Genomic DNA, 16,632 nt, shown 5'->3' on the forward strand with positions numbered 1-16,632 from the left:
ATTTTAAACGGATTTAGCGGGGCCTATGACGGAATCAAAAAAACAAAAAAGGTAGGAAAAAGCTTGGCACTACGATGGACGTTCTGAGATTAGCCGTTGGCGGGGGATGTGTTAATGAATGAATGAATGAATTATTTTATTTAAGTGTCATGCCACCTCGTGGCCCATCCCTCATGGAATTATATGACACCTTTTCAGACATAACAATGTTTTGATACAAACAATCATTACCGATATTATGAAGATATGGTTGAATGGTTGAAATGTTTGATTTAAGTGTACCAAACGTTCATGCACACGCACATGTATGCACGTACTGTATGCGTGTAAGGCGTTTTCATCAGGATGGGGAACACTTATTTCAGTGCTTCTCACACTTTCTATTGTTGCAGTAGAGAGGAAACTAGGCCCCGTCGGGGATGTTGAAAGATGTGAACAGAACACCCTAGTTCTCTTCTCTCTGCCTACTAGCAAACCGTAGCAGGCAAATCCTTGTGATGCTATGTGTACTGTAAGTAGCATCACAATTAACCACATAAACCCTCCCATTCTGGGGTGATCGATCGTTCGCCAAAAATAGCCGATCTACAAGCTCACAGCGCATTGCAAAGTGACGTGTTATGAGCTTGTAGATTGGCTATTTTTGGCGTAGAGTATTTGGTGTAGAAAGGATAGGGCCCAGGACAGAGCCGTGGGGGACCCCGGTCAATGAAGTGTATAGGGTGTAAATTGTTAACACATATACTGCCAATCCCGAGATATCTCGGGACATTAAATCCACCCGTTACCTGCGTATCCCGAGATATCTCGGGATCGTCTTTTTATGTGGTTTAATAACGAAAAAAAAATGTTTTGGTACCATCCTTGATTTTTTTTTTTCCCCATGACGCTTCCGATCCATCCTATGAGAAAATTTCCGACAACCGTTTCCGGTTCGTTTTTTATCTTGAAAAATCAGTTTTCCCCTGGTTTTGGCTAAAGATCATGGTTTTCACACGGTTTAAAAAACGAATGGTAAGCTCCGGTTGTATTTTCTTTTCTTTGATCGACGAACGGTTATCCTCTTTGTGTTTAAAAACGATCTGATAGCCGATCGGAGGCTAAGCTAATCTAAGATGGCCGGTGGGGAAACGTCACAGCCACGTCACAGCCAAACGGATATGACGTTTGCAGCCTCTTTCAGCGGCCGATACCACAGAAGAAGAAAAAGGAAAAAAAGTGTAAACATTATGAGGGCTCGAACGTCCGTCGTTGCTGTTTATAAACACCATCCGATCGCGGATTTTAATGGATATAATTTTTTTGTGAACGGTTCAAAAGGCTATAAAACTCAAAAACGCTGGCAGTGGGTGAGTACCTTATGAATAAACTCTGGCAGGGAATGTGTTAAGAGTTGATTCAAAAGTCAACTTAAAAAATATATATTTGGAGTATCAAGTTTTATCAAGGTTTAATTCTGGTGAAAACCAGGACTGTTTGGTAGTGAATGTTGAAAACCAGGACATTTTTGTGTTGTACAGGTATATTTGCCAGGACTCTTGACTCTTGAACTTTAAAACGGGGACAGTCCCAGGAACCTCGGGACAGAGAGAACCTCTCAGTGTCTTGTGTTTTTGTATATTTCATGCAGTGTGTTTACGTACCTCAGGTCTCCGTTCCAGTGCTTCCTTCATCAGTGGATGTAGCTCCTCCACTAGCTCTCTATGAAACACACAGCAGGAAAAGAAGGCATCAAATAATAGTATGGTACAGTATATATATATCATAATAGTATTAAATAGAAACACAACCCTGCTATCGGAAAAAAACGAACTAAAATGAGGGGATCCTGGGGACCAAACTACTGAAAAAACCTGATCTACCCGATCTACAAGCTAAGGAAAAAATCACACCCAGTGTGAAGAGAGTGGTGCCTATCACTGACTTTTACGTGTTTTTACTCATTTTAACATCTTTTATGTATTTTTACTCATTTTAAGTATTTTTACTCATTGTAAGTATTTTTACTCAAAAGTGTGTGTGTGTGTGTGTGTGTGTGCGCGCGCGTGTGTGTGTGTTGCACTCCTGTTTGTGTATAATTAGTGTAACTGCTTGCATCTTTGTACTGCAATCAGCCGCAGCTGTTGAGGTCATGCTCAGGTCATGCTCATACGAGGTCATGCTCAGGTCATGCTCATACGGACACAGAGCTGTTGAGGCCGTGCTCATACGGACATACGGACAAAGTCATGTATAGGGAGTGGTTGGCACCACTCAAAAAACATAATTGAACCCACTCACACACATGTAGTCGTGCGATGTGTCAACCAAGTTGATTCTGATTCTGATAAGTGACACCGACGAGTGATGGAGTATAATAATAGTCACACGTTCCTATCACGATGCGTTAATTGGCCGTGTAGCTTTGCACCACTGACTGTATACAGCATATGAATGGTTTATGGCGTAAACCATACGCATTAAAAGGAAAATAAACTTTTGAATCAGTTTTTAGAGTACTGCAGACCACAGGTGACGCGTGCAAATGTTCTCACGTTGGCCCGGGTGGCTTCTCAGACTCGCTAACTCATGAATCGATCACATGGTTACAAACAGGAGGTTAAAAACGGCTAATGGAGCAGAACGCCAGGGGCTAAACGTTTTTTTTATCTCTTTGCAGATCGCATTTCAGACGACCGCATGCCCTATTAAACCTCCTAATCCTCCGACAACTGTAAACACTAGACAAACAATAGGTAAGAATCATCCATACACCTGCCCTTGTCTAGCCTTAATCCCTCTGATAACAATGGCCTCCCCTTTTCACAAAACACCGGCTCGTTAAAAATAAAACCCCAACTCTGACAAAATGAAACATCACCGCCTCAACAAAGGAACTTCTTTACTTTTCAAAGCCACATAATCCCAACCCCTCCAACCCCAGCTCGCAGAATGTTCTTTTCTCCATCACTAAGCAGTATTTTTCTCTCCTCTCCGCCTGTCAGGGAAGAACGGCAGTCATCTCAGCTATGAGAGGAATGTGCCAGACAGACAGACGGAGGAGGAACTCGTGGGAAAAATAAAGAGATGGGGGAGAGTGTGAATATAAATAGAATGATGAATTGTGCGTTTTTGTCAAAAAGAACCAATAAAGAAGGTCAGGAGGACGAAGGTTCAACCTGTGCCGCTTTCCTCTCAGTCTCGAATTTAAACCATGAATCATGCCAACTGCTTCTTCCCTATAGGGCTTTACAGGTTCCACTTGTTCTGATCAAACCGGCATACTTAATCACAATGTCACGACCCGGGACCGAGTCCAAAACAAGCAGTGGGGGAAAAAGTGCAAAATGTTTTTGCTTGAGTAAAAGTATCAATACAGTACACCGCAATGTAGAAATACTCTGTTACAAGTAAAAGGCCTGTGTTCAAAATGTTACTTGAGTAAATGTACAAAAGTATTGGCATCAAAATATACTTAAAATACTTAAAATATACTCAAATAGCCTATGTATAAAATAGGGCTGAAGTGGTTATAAACTAAACCTTTCAACAACAACAAAAAAAGAAAATAAATTCCATACATTCAAACGTTCAATAATAGCAGATCTACAAGCTTGTAGCAGATCCACAAGCTTGTAGACCATCTACTGTATAATGGTAACGCTTTAAGTGTACATTTGGATGACTTGCTCGTCAAGTTAGTATAGTTAGTTTGTGTTTAGTTCTTTAGCGTTGCAATAGCAGTGTTAACCCATTCAACACATACCTGGAATGTATCTGTGTCACTTTAGATTTCTTTGGCTATTTAAAAATAGCAGATATACAAGCTCATAGCGCGGCACCGAGTGCCGCGCTATGAGCTTGTATATCTGCTATTTTTTGAAAAATCTTGAAAACATTTTTTTTTTTTACCTTTTTCAAAAAACTGTTAGGATTTAGAGTTTTTTTAAGAATCGCCTCAGGTCTCAATGGGTTAAAGTACAGGTGTACAGCTCTGAAATTAACAAATTAACAACTTCAACATCAAGATGTATAATTATGTTACAGTAGGCCTACTGTACATGTGTACAGTGTAATTAACCCATAACTGTGTGTGTGTGTGTGTGTGTGTGTGTGTGTGTGTGTGTGTGTGTGCGTGCGTGCGTGCGCGCGTGCGTGTTCCAGTACCTGAAGACCAGAGCGTTGGTGCGTCCCAACCCGAGGACCAGAGACTCTGTGATCTCCAGACTCTCTGCTCTCATCAGAGGAACCAGCTGCTTCAACAACCAGGCCACTGACGGTGTGCCGATCACCTAAAACATACAGTAATCATAAAAACATTATTATAACTGTTTGTTTTCTAACCTTTCCTACTTTTCCTTTTACTTCTACATTTAAAAAAAATGAAATCTAAAGTTTAAAAATATAACAAAATGTCTGGAGATTTATTTATTTTTTCACAAATGTAAAAAAAAAGAAGAGATTCCGGTCGATACGTGGAGTCATAGTGTCGGGAGCTTTGTCACAGTACCCCCAGAGCCGCGGTAGAACAATGAAGCTGCTGCGCCTGGTGGTCAAATCTGAGAATGCACTACTACCTCATTTAAAATGCTACTGCACCTGCTCACGACCCAATATTGGTACTTCCGGCAGACTTCCGGGTGCTTCAAAACGCCACTTTCATTGAAATGAATAGCTGGGCAGTCGGCCCTCTAGATATATTATAACTCTATGGTATATGCCCATATAATGGAATTCCCATATATGGCCATATTGGTTGGATCGGCGGTTCTGGACAACTGGATATCCGAACTACTCGGTGGCGGGCACCACACTCCCTCTGTATCCGTCAGTCCTTGTCCCTTTTATGCCCATATATGGGCATGTGTTTTATTATTATGTGTGTTTTATTATAATTATATGTATTTTTTGTAAAGATATTTCCTTTTTCTTTTCCATTTTCATTTCTGTTGTATTTTTGATAGGACACTAAGGACAGTGAACAGAGACAGGAAGTACTATAGCCTTATTAGTGTGGCATCCACTGTTATTTTTTCCATTGCTGTTGGTAGTCATGGCTGCCAGTTCCAACTTGATGTTGTACTGAATAACTGCCAGCTTGCATAATGTCGTAAGACTAGAGGATATCTAAGATGTGCAGGTCAGACACCATAGCGTCATCATCTAATCTTGTGTTCACCATCCACTGAAGCGTGCTGACACCGAGCACATTCATCTTGTCTGTTGCTGTTGAGTCATGGTTGCCAGTTCCCACCTGATGTTATGTGGGAGTCCAGACCGATCCAGACCGTACAGAACAACTGCTAGGATGCTTAACGTCTTCAGACTAGGACAGAAGTCTAATATGTACAGGTCATCAACGGCTATGTATTTGTGATAATCCACTGAATCGTTGCGTTTGAATCCTCCAAAGAGGATGACACGATCTCCCACCATACAACAGACCTTGTACATACCATACACCATACAACTAGTACAAGAACCTTTCAACTTGAGCTCAACCGTCTTCCAGGAGAAGGTCTTTGGATTGAATTTCCACATATCAGTTAAGGCTAGCTGGGCGTTGCCACCAAATATGTACAGCTCTCCATTGTAGGTAAAGGCTGAATGACCGCAGCGTCCTTCAGGATGAAGCTGTGCAGAGGGTGTGCTCAGCCAGCAGTCAGTCTCTGTGTCAAACACTCTGATATATTTGTGGTACCCTTGATGCCCTCGGCCCCCAAATACAAACATCTTTTTTCCGATGATGGTGGTAGAGTGATATTGTGAAGCAGGTGGCGGAGTGCCACTGGTTTTCATTAAAGACCAGATCATTGTGGTGGTGTCCAACTTGTACATGTGATTATCCATTCCAAACGGATAAGGGAATCCTCCACAGATATACATGACCTTCCCCAAGACACAGGCCGAGTGGAGGCACCTCGCCTCTGGAACGGTCCCAGAAACCATTGGCTTGAACCATGTGTGGTTGTCAACATGAAATGCGTAAAGCACGTTGCTGAACTCCGTTTCAGAAGTACGCCCACCCCAGATGTAGATGACGTCTCTCTCTTCTCTCAGCACAGCTGTGTGAAAAAGAATGGAAGGCGCTATAAAGGAACATTCTCCTCTCCCGGGTGTCACTGGGAGCGGGTGCAGCCAGCGCAAAGACACTGTGTTGAAGATGTGCACACCAATCTGATCACCGTAGGTCCCGTTACGGCACCTTCCGATATGGTACACCTCCAGTCCCACTAGAACTGCCGCGTGGCCAACACCTTTTGGTCCTCCTTTCAGAGACACTGTGCACGTCAACATCTCATACAAACACTTGTATTCCGAGTGTTGCTCTGTAAAATTAAATTGCACAACCCATATATTTGGCACAGCGGCCTCCAAATACTGACGTCACATTGATGACATCAGTCCTGTCCAAATATGGAGTTCCATCTGGCCTGGCGGAGATATGCGCTCCACAGAGTGCACCTTTCCAGGTATAATACTGACGGTGTACCAATCACCTGTCCACAAAACATACAGCAAACATTCCCAGTAGGCCAAGGAAGAACAGCCACTCCAAATTTGTCAAATTCTGGGGCTTCACGTTTTGCCATGTAACTCTTGAACCGTATTATATAGGTTGTATATCAAATTTGGATCATGACCATAATAATAGGCTGTTTTGCATTTTCTTCAAAACACAATTTTCCCGCTACCAATTCACATGCAAATTGGTGCACATTCTCTCTGGAATGCCATGGACCAACAACCAAGGATATGGTTGTGGACAATAAGGGCAGCTGAGTTGTACAGGCGCTACTCCCAGGAACCGCTTGCTCCTGCGCCTGTCCTATTTTGGGCCAAGTCATAATGTTAAATACTGTCAAAACGGGGGCGTAAGTAAGTGGGGCGTAACACATGAACAAAATATTACATACAAATATTACTGTAATAAATTAACGATATGTATTGTATTTAAAGGCCTTTTATAATGTGTCTGAATGTTTTGAGTGAAGCACTTTGAATTGCCTTGTTGTTGAAATGTGTTATACAAATGAACTCACCTTACTACTACTACTACTACTACGTGTGTGTGTGTGTGTGTGTGTGTGTGTGTGTGTGTGTGTGTGTGTGTGTGTGTGTGTGTGTGTGTGTGTGTGTGTGTGTGTGTGACTGTGTGCACTAGAGGTGGGATACCCGACCGAAACCCGACGGGCCAGGCACAGGTTGGACGCATTTTTATAATTGATGCTCGGGATTGGTCGAGTGGTTCATATTGTGTAAAAATAATAAAATAACGACAGGCTACTTCTGCACTGTTTGTCTCTGTGTCAGGCTATTTACATGATGTCTGCGTTTTCCTGACCACGCAGCTGTGTCAGCTCGGGCTTGGGTCTGAAGCATATTAGTAATTAATGGTCGGGTTCGAGTGAGTCGGTCTTGGGCATTACGTTGTCGGTCTAGGGACATACAAATTTGACCCGATCCCAGCTATAGTGTGCACGCGCACGCGTGTGTGTGTGTGAGACACAGGCACCTTGTTGTCATAGGTGACGCTGCCATCAGGCGTGGTGGCGGTGATCTCGGGCGTGGAGGCTCGCAGGTGACCAGGTGACATGATGCTGGGCTTGGCCACACCCAGACACAGGATCAGGTAGTTCCTCCACAGTGGCACGTAACTGTCACTGGAGCCCGCCGTGCTTGTCTTCTTAGCATTAACTGGACTGCTGCGGAGAACACACACACGCACACACACACACACACATAAATAGGTTTATACTTCTGCGATGGAAATGCTCACTATCCATTGCGGATTTGCTCGCCAATTTTCCTCTGAGTTTTTCGCAAATAAAATCATTTTGTGAATTAAATTAAATTAAATTAAATTAAATTAAATTAAATTAAATTAAATTAAATTAAATTAAATTAAATTAAATTAAATTAAATTAAATTAAATTAAATTAAATTAAATTAAATTAAATTAAATTAAATTAAAAATACAATAATTAATTGTGGAATTTCTTGCCGGTTTCTTTGTTAGTTTTCTAAAGTGAAATACGATTGGTACACCCACCATGGGGAGAATTGGGCTCATACCTACAGTCTGACATAAAGAATAATGTTACCTCTTTGAACTAACCCTAACCCTTCACATCTTGACAACCTGTCTATGCTTCTAAATTGGCTGTACTTGTACTTGTATGTCTGTTGTTCATGTTTTTATGGGACCTCCTCAACAATGAGATGCATCTCAAGGGGCTATCCCCTCAATAAAGGGATAGCCGGAAATATGAACTTCTGTGTTACGTTTTTGAGGTACTGGTGAAGTTGAAAACCCCTTTTTTTAGCTGGCACTACGGTTACTGACCGCAGTGCTTCCAAACTGGTCCCCAAAAAAGTGACAAAAGGAATGATAGCTCCTCAAATGCAGCAACACATGTATTAACCACTTAAACCCTATATACTTCATTGACTGGAATCCCCCAAGGGTCTATAATAGGACCCATCCCTTTTTCCCTATAAACAAATCTCCTCACGGAAAATTGGAGACCTTAAACCTAACACAACGCGTCACACTGTGATCCATTGTAGAGCTTGTAGATCTTCAATCTTCAGCAAAAGTGCGCCCCAGAATAACAACGCTAGGGGTTCATGTGGTTAAAAGCTATTAAGCAGTGCACAGTTCACCCATGCAACACGTTAAAAGCAAGGAAAAGGCTTGTCGACATGACACAGCCTCTAGGAGTCTCCATTTCCGTTGTTCTTTTCACTGCGGTTACTGAGAAATGTCCACAGGAAACGTGTTAGCATGTTGTAGCAATGCTAATGGAAACGAAACGTGTCGGCTAGCCAGTGTCTGTTGACCCCCACCACTACTTCTGGCGCCCTTGCTCGGACCACACCCAGCTTCGAACTCGCCCATTAAATCATTAACTACACACCTGTAAAGTTTCGTGACTGCATCTTGCATGGTTGCGACCGCTATCACGCTATCGCGGTGACAAAATCTGTCCACAGACATAAACAGCACACACACACACAGACTCACAAGGTGAGAACAGTACCAGCCACGCTGTCGCGGCTGGTCAAAAATAAAATTGTCTTTTGGTTCCTGTGTCGTATTTCACAACGATAATGATAATGAATTTATCTGTATAGCGCTTTTCCAAACAAAGTTACAAAGTGCTTTACAGAGCAAAGTTAAAAAGAAGCAAACAAAAATCTGAATACAACAATAATAATATCAAACAGATAAACCAATTTAAAATTAGAGCTGTCAGAGGCAAACACACTTGAGAAAAAAAAAAACATAGAAGCGATTTCAGAAGCGATTTGAAAGAAGGCACTGTGATGTTAATATGCTAGCTGTAGCTCCTCAGGTAGAGCGTTTTCCAAAGTCTAGCTGCCCGGACCGTAAAAACTTTAAAAGCCTGATCGCCCCAGGTAATGAGGTGAGTTTTAGGAACAACCAGGAGGGCCCTCCCTGAGGATCTAAGGCTGCGCAGGCCTATAAGGGACCAGCACATCCGAAGTGTAACTGGGAGACTGTCCATGCAGGCCTTTAAAAGTGATCCGTAAAATCTTAAAAGAGCCTGTAAACAGGAAATGCCCTGTTTGGGGGCATTTCCTGCTGAGAGCAGTTTTTCTGGGCAGGGCTTAAATACCTCACCTGATGACACGCTCAGGTGAGTTTCAGTGATGTCATGAGAATCACTGATGGCATAATTCCTAACTACACCAGTCTTCTGATGCTATACCCTAGAGTGCATTGCCTTATTTTGCCTATAATAATTATTTCCCTGCCTTCAGTGGACAACACCCTTGGCCAATAGTTATCTTGTTGCCTTCATTGTAGGGATGGGAAGATATGAAAATTTCATGTCACGATTATTGTGAGCAAAATAATTGCGATTTATCCAAATAATATGCTTAAAACTGTAAAACGGCACTTTCGTCAACCACATCGTCAACACCATGCATCCATAGTTTGGAGTGGAACATTTTGCCAAAAATAGCAGATCTAAAAGTTCACACCGCGTCGCAACTGTGAGCTTGTAGATTGGCTATTTTTGGCAAAGAGATTTAGAGAGTGAAAAAAAGACTGCATCAAGTACGTTCTTTACAGGTGAGTTTAACCAATTCCAGAGGGTTTAAGTGGTACCGGATGAGCAGCTCGGCAAAGGTGAATTGATCCCAGTGTATGATGGAGGACAATTCACCTTTGCCGAGCTGCTCATCCGATAAGTTTAAATCTCTGCGATACGATTATTGTGAGTGTTTTTTATCACGATAAACGATAATAACGATTATCGTCCCATCCCTACTTTATTGTACTGTATGTTCAACTGTTATGTTAAAATCATGACCGAAATAAATATACTACTACTACTACTTTAGTCAATTATATAAAAAGACAATCAAACAGAATGTTTTTGCTTGTTGATGTGTTGTGTGCGTCGTACTTAGGATCCACCAGGGGCAGTAGCAGCTGGAGGCGTGTGAAGGCGTAGGGCCAGGCGTAGCCCAGGGCGGTGGGGCAGTGCTTGGGCAGGTGCTCCTGGCGCAGGAAGCTGTGCAGACACAGCACCCAGGGGTCCTTGACGCACTGGGCGAAGATCCACACGTGGCTGGGACTCTTCACGTCGTACGCGCTGCTCACCAGCCTGGCCGTCCACTCCACCAACCACTGCAGGTCAACGTGGTGGTTCATGGGAAGGGTGGCCTGGAGGAGCGGAGGGGAGGGGAGGGAGAGAGGAGAGGATAGTGGAGGGGAGAGAGAGAGTTGAGGAGAGGTGGAGAGGAGAGGAGAAGGGAGGAAAGGAGAGGAGTTAAAAAAAAATACACACTAACACAGTGGTTCTCAAACTTTTTCTTAACAAGGACCCCCACATTGACACTTTGAGAACCAATGCACTAACATATTGTAAGAGTGAACTTTCACTACTTAATGTATTTACACCAGAAACACACCCAACACACACCCAGAAACACACTCAACCAGAACACACACACACACACACACACACACACACACACACACACACACACACACACACACACACACACACACACACACACACGGCAACAGTAACCAGGTGCTCACAGAGTCAGAGTGGGCCACGTGCACAAAGCTATCCATCACCGCTGGGCTCAGCTGGTCCATCACCTCTATCATTGGTTTGTCATCGTCCTGGAGGACACACACATACACACACACACCCATGTGATGAATACACACTCATGTTTATGTTTCAAAATGTATATCGCTGTTGTCAGGCAGAAACCTCTTATCTCCATATTCTAACTTTTTTTTGTGTGTAAATTAACGCCCTATACTTGGTCATGCTACAGTCACACAACAGCATCCAAAATAGCAGATCTACTAGCTCGATTTGAGCTTGTACTGTATATCTGCTACTTTTGAGAACGGCTCTTCCACATTCCTGTAGTGCGACTGTGCGGAAATGCACAGGACTGCACCAGATGACCCCCGTCCAGTCAAACGTTTGACGTTTGGTCTAGGGATGATGATTGATCGATTCATTCATTAATTGATAGTTGATAACCTTATCGTAAGTTATCGATCGATTAATCGATTAATTGTTAAGTGCCGTTTTTTGTAACCAAAAGGAATATTCTTGTCAGCTGGACACAAACACACCTCCCCTCTGCAGTGCTCTATGGAGCCTGTCTCATTTCTCTCCAAAAGCCTTTGAATATGATTGAAAATGATTAAGGATTACTGTGATTATTTATGGTAAACTCACATTTGATATCACACACACCATACCTGTAACTTTCACTAGACCAAAAATCGATACATTTAATCGAGTAAATTCCTAACGGCAATTAATCAATTATAGATTCATTGTTAACATCCCTAGTTTGGTTACATTTGTCCCAAGAAGTCACTATAGGCCGTTTGGGGAGTGAGAGCGTGTTGACAGAACCAGTGTTGATTTCGTCGACTACCTTTTTTCACTGATCTAAACTAAGTAAAAACTAAGCTATGAAGACTAAAATGTTAGTGAGGGACTAGTGGAGAAGAGATCCAGTAGAACTAAAAGACAAGTCATTTTATGTTTGGTTGCGCTCGGGTGTTGCACTCTGAAAATAGCAGATCTACAAGCTCACAACGCGTCGCACTGCGATGCGTTGTGAGCTTGTAGATCGTCTATTTTCAGCATGCAACCAAGTGTAAAATCAGCCATTACGACACCATCAAGGCACCGCCAAAAAACATTTTAGAAGACTAAATCAATTGTAGATTTAGACGACTAAAACTAGACAGATACTAAAACATTTCAGATGACTAAACTATGACTAAAACTAAATGGATCTTTTTTTCAAAAGACTTTGACTTAAACTACATCAAATGTCGCTGTCCAAATCAACACTGGACAGATGGTGTTGTGGTAAAGGAGAGCGAGGGGACCGGGCCGGTTACCTCCGCGTGTCCCAGAGCGGTGAAGAGACAGCGGATCTCTCTGAGGACGCCCACAGCCAGCTTCCTGGTGCTGGTCTGACAGGAACACAGCAGCAACAAGGCCAGACCCTCCACCGCATGCAGCACCGAACAGTGAGGAGTACGATCTGACAGTCTGGGACTGGTCTGGTGATGTGGAGAGGGGGGGGGGGGGGAGTGGTGAGGAATAGAGGGGCCAGAGGGGGGGGGGGGGAGAGAGAGAGAGAGAGAAGAGAATAAAGGAACCAGACAGCAATTAGATTGAATACAAACAAACATGACACATTAATAATAACAATAAAGCATCTCTACACAGCTTAGAGTTACAGATTGCTTTGCGGACCGTAAAGCTGTAATTGAACTGAACGAGGTGTTGCAGTAAACATGGCCAACGTCAATTAAATCAAGCCCCGGCCGCTAAACCACACCCCGTCCTGGGGAGACGTTTCATTTGGTCTTAATCCATTAAGACCGGGAACGCATCTGTGTCATTTTGAAAAATAGCAGATATACAAGCTCGAGCTTGTATATCTGCTATTTTCAAACATTTTAGCAGTTTTACTTTTGGTACTTTAAGTTCATTTTGATACCAGTACTTTTGTACTTTTACTCAAGTAAATCTTGAATTCTTCCTACTTGTAACAGAGTGCTTGTACATTACAGTATTGATATTTACTTAAGTAAAACCTTTGAGTACTTTTTCCACCACTCCCCAGGATGCAAACTTCTTTTTGGGTGCATTGCACGCGTCCATAAAATACTTGCTGACTTCTATGGAATCCAAATGACTGAAATCAGTCATCATGGCGACTGAGAACTTTAATCCATGTGAAAGGTTCTACTGTACATAAATGAAGTTTTACCTCAGTGCCTCCTCTGCTCTTGCCCTGAGACTGCAGGGTGAGTCTCCACTGGGTCAGCAGTTGGAGGAGCAGCTTGACGGAGGCGTCCTGCAAACCCTGGTGGGTGTCCTGGACCTGAGATAAACAAAGAAAGGAGACCGGAAGCAGGTTGGAGTCTATTATTTCCAATGGAAGAGTGAACGTGAACACAGCTTCTGAACCATTCTTTAGCTCCATGGTCACTGAACTAAATATTGGACCCGATCATCACAAGTCACACAACATTCCCAAGGTTTTCATACTAAAATGCCTTTTTTCAGAGATAAATCAGGAGAAAATCAACTTTATTATTGACCTTTCTCTGTCAAAGCAACACACTCTCGCGGGATCTGGCACCAGTAAACATCGGATGTTCGCGAGATCAGACGGCGCCCCTCCCCTTACAGGAGACCATTTGTAAGATTTGTGTACCATTTCGCCTCTGGTGGCTCCAATTGGGATGCGTATCTTTAATAATTGAATATCTTTGACGTACCTCTCTCAGCAGGAAGTGCGTGTAACCGAACAGCACGTCTTCCCTCCAATCAGAGAAGTCCAGAAGCAGGCTCTGCAGGGAATTCTGGGAAATTAGGCGGAGCTCGTCGTCCATGTGGACCGTCAGTCTGGAGAGACAAAAAGAGACACATCATCATCATCATCATCATCATCATCGTCATCATCATCAACATCATAGCATCATGGAGTCTGTGTAGTACTGTATAGCTCTACAGTTCACGTCACAAAAACATATTTGAACCACTTCAAGCCTAGCATTCAACCCTCCCTATTCTGCGTGACAACATTCACCAAAAATAGCCGATCTACAAGCTCAGCTTTCAGATCGGCTAAGAGATCTAAGGCCCTATCATGCCTTACCCCTCATGCCTAAACTTTTAGGCATTCTTTTTTTTACCATTTTGAAACACATTTTTAAATAGTTCAAATAGCTGATCTACAAGCTCACAATGTGTCGATCGGCTATTTTCACTATTTCAAAATGTTTTTCAAAATAGTTAAAAAATGCCTTAAACGTTTAGATTGGGCTCTTAGTGTAGGAATCAAAAAAGAGTGGATCAAGTACAGAGCCGTGTGGAGTGGTCAAAATTGCTGATGAATCAGATACAGTACGTTGTCAAAGACAAACTCTGTTTTAACAGTGGGTTGCAGATCAGTGCTTGCTGTCGAGCGAGTATAAAAAGCAGGCACCCACCGTGACAGCAGGTCTATGAGCTCAGGCTTGGACATGCCGTCGGGGAGGATGCGAGGAATGGCCGCCACGCACGTCCTGAACAGATCGATCTTGGGTTTCCTCTCTCCGCTGTGAGGAGCCATGGAGGGAGAGAGAGAGAGAGGAGATGTTTTAGGACAGGGTGGTATAGGGCAACCTTACAGGCACGGGTGCCAAAACTGGCATGCGGGGGGGGGGGGGGGGGGGGGGGGTGATCACTGGCACACTGGTATAACATTGTCCTAACAGAGACATACGTGATCATGTCCTCTGGCTCCTTGTTGAGCATCTGGACGTTGGTGAGCATCATGGAGCGTCCCACCTCCTTGTCCAGGTGTCTGAGGATGCTGTCCAGGGCCTTACGCACCTGAGAGTAGTACAGGGACATGCCTGGGGACAGACAGGGACACACAGAGACAGACAGGTCAGACAGGGACACATAGAGACAGACAGGGACACACAGAGACAGACAGGAGAGACAGGGACAGACAAAGACAGAGTTAGAGACAGATGTAGACAAACAAAGAATTAAGTTGGATGGAAAAACATGCTGTATGCACACATCTATCTATATATCTATGTAATACAGGTCTATCTACCAACACACACACACACACACACACACACACACACACACACACACACACACACACACACACACACACACACACACACACACACACACACACACACACACACACACACACACACACACACACACACACACACACACACAGTGCAGGAGGACTCATACACAGTCAGGGTGTTTGAGCAGATACTGAAGGGAAAACACAAGCCGCGTTTTTTTGCCGCCACGGTCAGGCAAGCACCTGTGCTGTGTTGACACAAGGGCAGAGACACAGAGAGATGTTGTTTCCTCAGGCTATCAGAGCCACGAGCGAGGACCTGACTGCCAGGTCAACCGGTAAATAACTATAGACTCACAACCCTAGTGTACACACAGCTTTTTATCCGTTTTTATGTTTTCTTATTTGGGTCAAGCCTGTCCTGCACATACTGTACTCTGTACTGTGTACTTTGCACATATTGTTGCTGTTGGGCAGACAGACACCGTGTATCTCCATATTTAAACTTATGTTTTTATTTATGAATGATTGCCCTACTTTGTTGTACAAGAGTGTTGCGTAAAAGTATATACAGTAGCAGATGTTGTTGTGAGCCTGTTAGATCGGCTAGTGAAAGTGGTTAAGTCTGTTTTCAGGGCCGCTACACAGCCTTAAAATCTAGTCACACCTTCATAGCTGTTTTCTTAACTTGTACCTAATTTTGTGTCATCACAAAAAGTTAGACATTTGAGATAAGAGGTTGCTGCCTAACAGCGACGATATGTTATTTTAGCATCTGTGTTTATTATGCAAGGGATAATTGACGGGTACGCGCCGGTGCCTAATCACCCTGTTGGAATTTATTTATCAATAATGACGTTAATTATCCCGCTTATTACATGGCTACTTAATAAACAAATTAATACATTGACCCAAAAGTATTTCCTTGCTTACGGTAATGAAAGTAAGTATATAAGTGTTGCGCTGGGAGGACACGGTCGCCGTGGAAAACATGGAAATGTTGATCAAATAGAATACATTTTTGGTTACTGCATCTTCTATTTCTCGCTTCAAATGTTTTCAAAAACATTCTTTAGAGCAACGTTTAGTTGTAAATGACATGGTGTGTTTATTTACATAGCTGTCATGTTGGATACGGCAATAAATCAAGCAGCGCAGGTTGATACGAGCAGGTGCTCTGAGCCTTTGATTAGACAGCGGTCTGTTATAGAGCTCAGCGGTCATTATCCAGAAATAACACAGCGCTGAATTCAGCGATTGACCAATCAGAATCAAGCATTCCACCAAGCCGTGTAATAAATATTGTTAGTACAGTCTGCAGAGCATGACACACCAATGTTTCACCTTTCAATACGCAAGCGATAAATACACCTTCTTGAATCTTGAAAATGCGTGACTAACTTGGCTTTACAAACACTTATTCAAACAGACAGACAGACAGACAGACAGACAGACAGGCAGGCAGGCAGGCAGGCAGGCAGGCAGACAGGCAGGCAGACAGACAGACAGACA

At 43.2% G+C, this 16,632-nt stretch overlaps 1 protein-coding gene across 10 annotated transcripts in view; it reads right to left on the reverse strand.

The window, feature by feature from the left end:
- fryb (furry homolog b) overlaps positions 1-16,632 on the reverse strand; it is a 125,471-nt gene that overhangs the window by 44,467 nt on the left and 64,372 nt on the right. For 4 of the 10 annotated variants that reach the window (XM_084073950.1, XM_084073946.1, XM_084073949.1 and 1 more), the window contains exons 16-26: positions 14,791-14,923; positions 14,516-14,623; positions 13,802-13,928; positions 13,288-13,401; positions 12,407-12,571; positions 11,063-11,149; positions 10,422-10,681; positions 8,901-8,966; positions 7,496-7,685; positions 4,147-4,271; positions 1,644-1,701 (exon numbers count right to left, since the gene is read on the reverse strand). In XM_084073950.1, the coding sequence (XP_083930076.1) occupies positions 1,644-1,701; positions 4,147-4,271; positions 7,496-7,685; positions 8,901-8,966; positions 10,422-10,681; positions 11,063-11,149; positions 12,407-12,571; positions 13,288-13,401; positions 13,802-13,928; positions 14,516-14,623; positions 14,791-14,923 (1,433 nt within the window). The remainder of the gene's footprint in view (positions 1-1,643; positions 1,702-4,146; positions 4,272-7,495; positions 7,686-8,900; positions 8,967-10,421; positions 10,682-11,062; positions 11,150-12,406; positions 12,572-13,287; positions 13,402-13,801; positions 13,929-14,515; positions 14,624-14,790; positions 14,924-16,632) is intronic. The other 6 variants (XM_084073947.1, XM_084073954.1, XM_084073951.1 and 3 more) reach the window with 3 other exon arrangements.

The sequence above is a fragment of the Gymnoscopelus microlampas genome, assembly GCF_963454915.1.
Source record: "Gymnoscopelus microlampas genome assembly, chromosome: 12".
Lineage (NCBI taxonomy): Eukaryota > Metazoa > Chordata > Actinopteri > Myctophiformes > Myctophidae > Gymnoscopelus > Gymnoscopelus microlampas.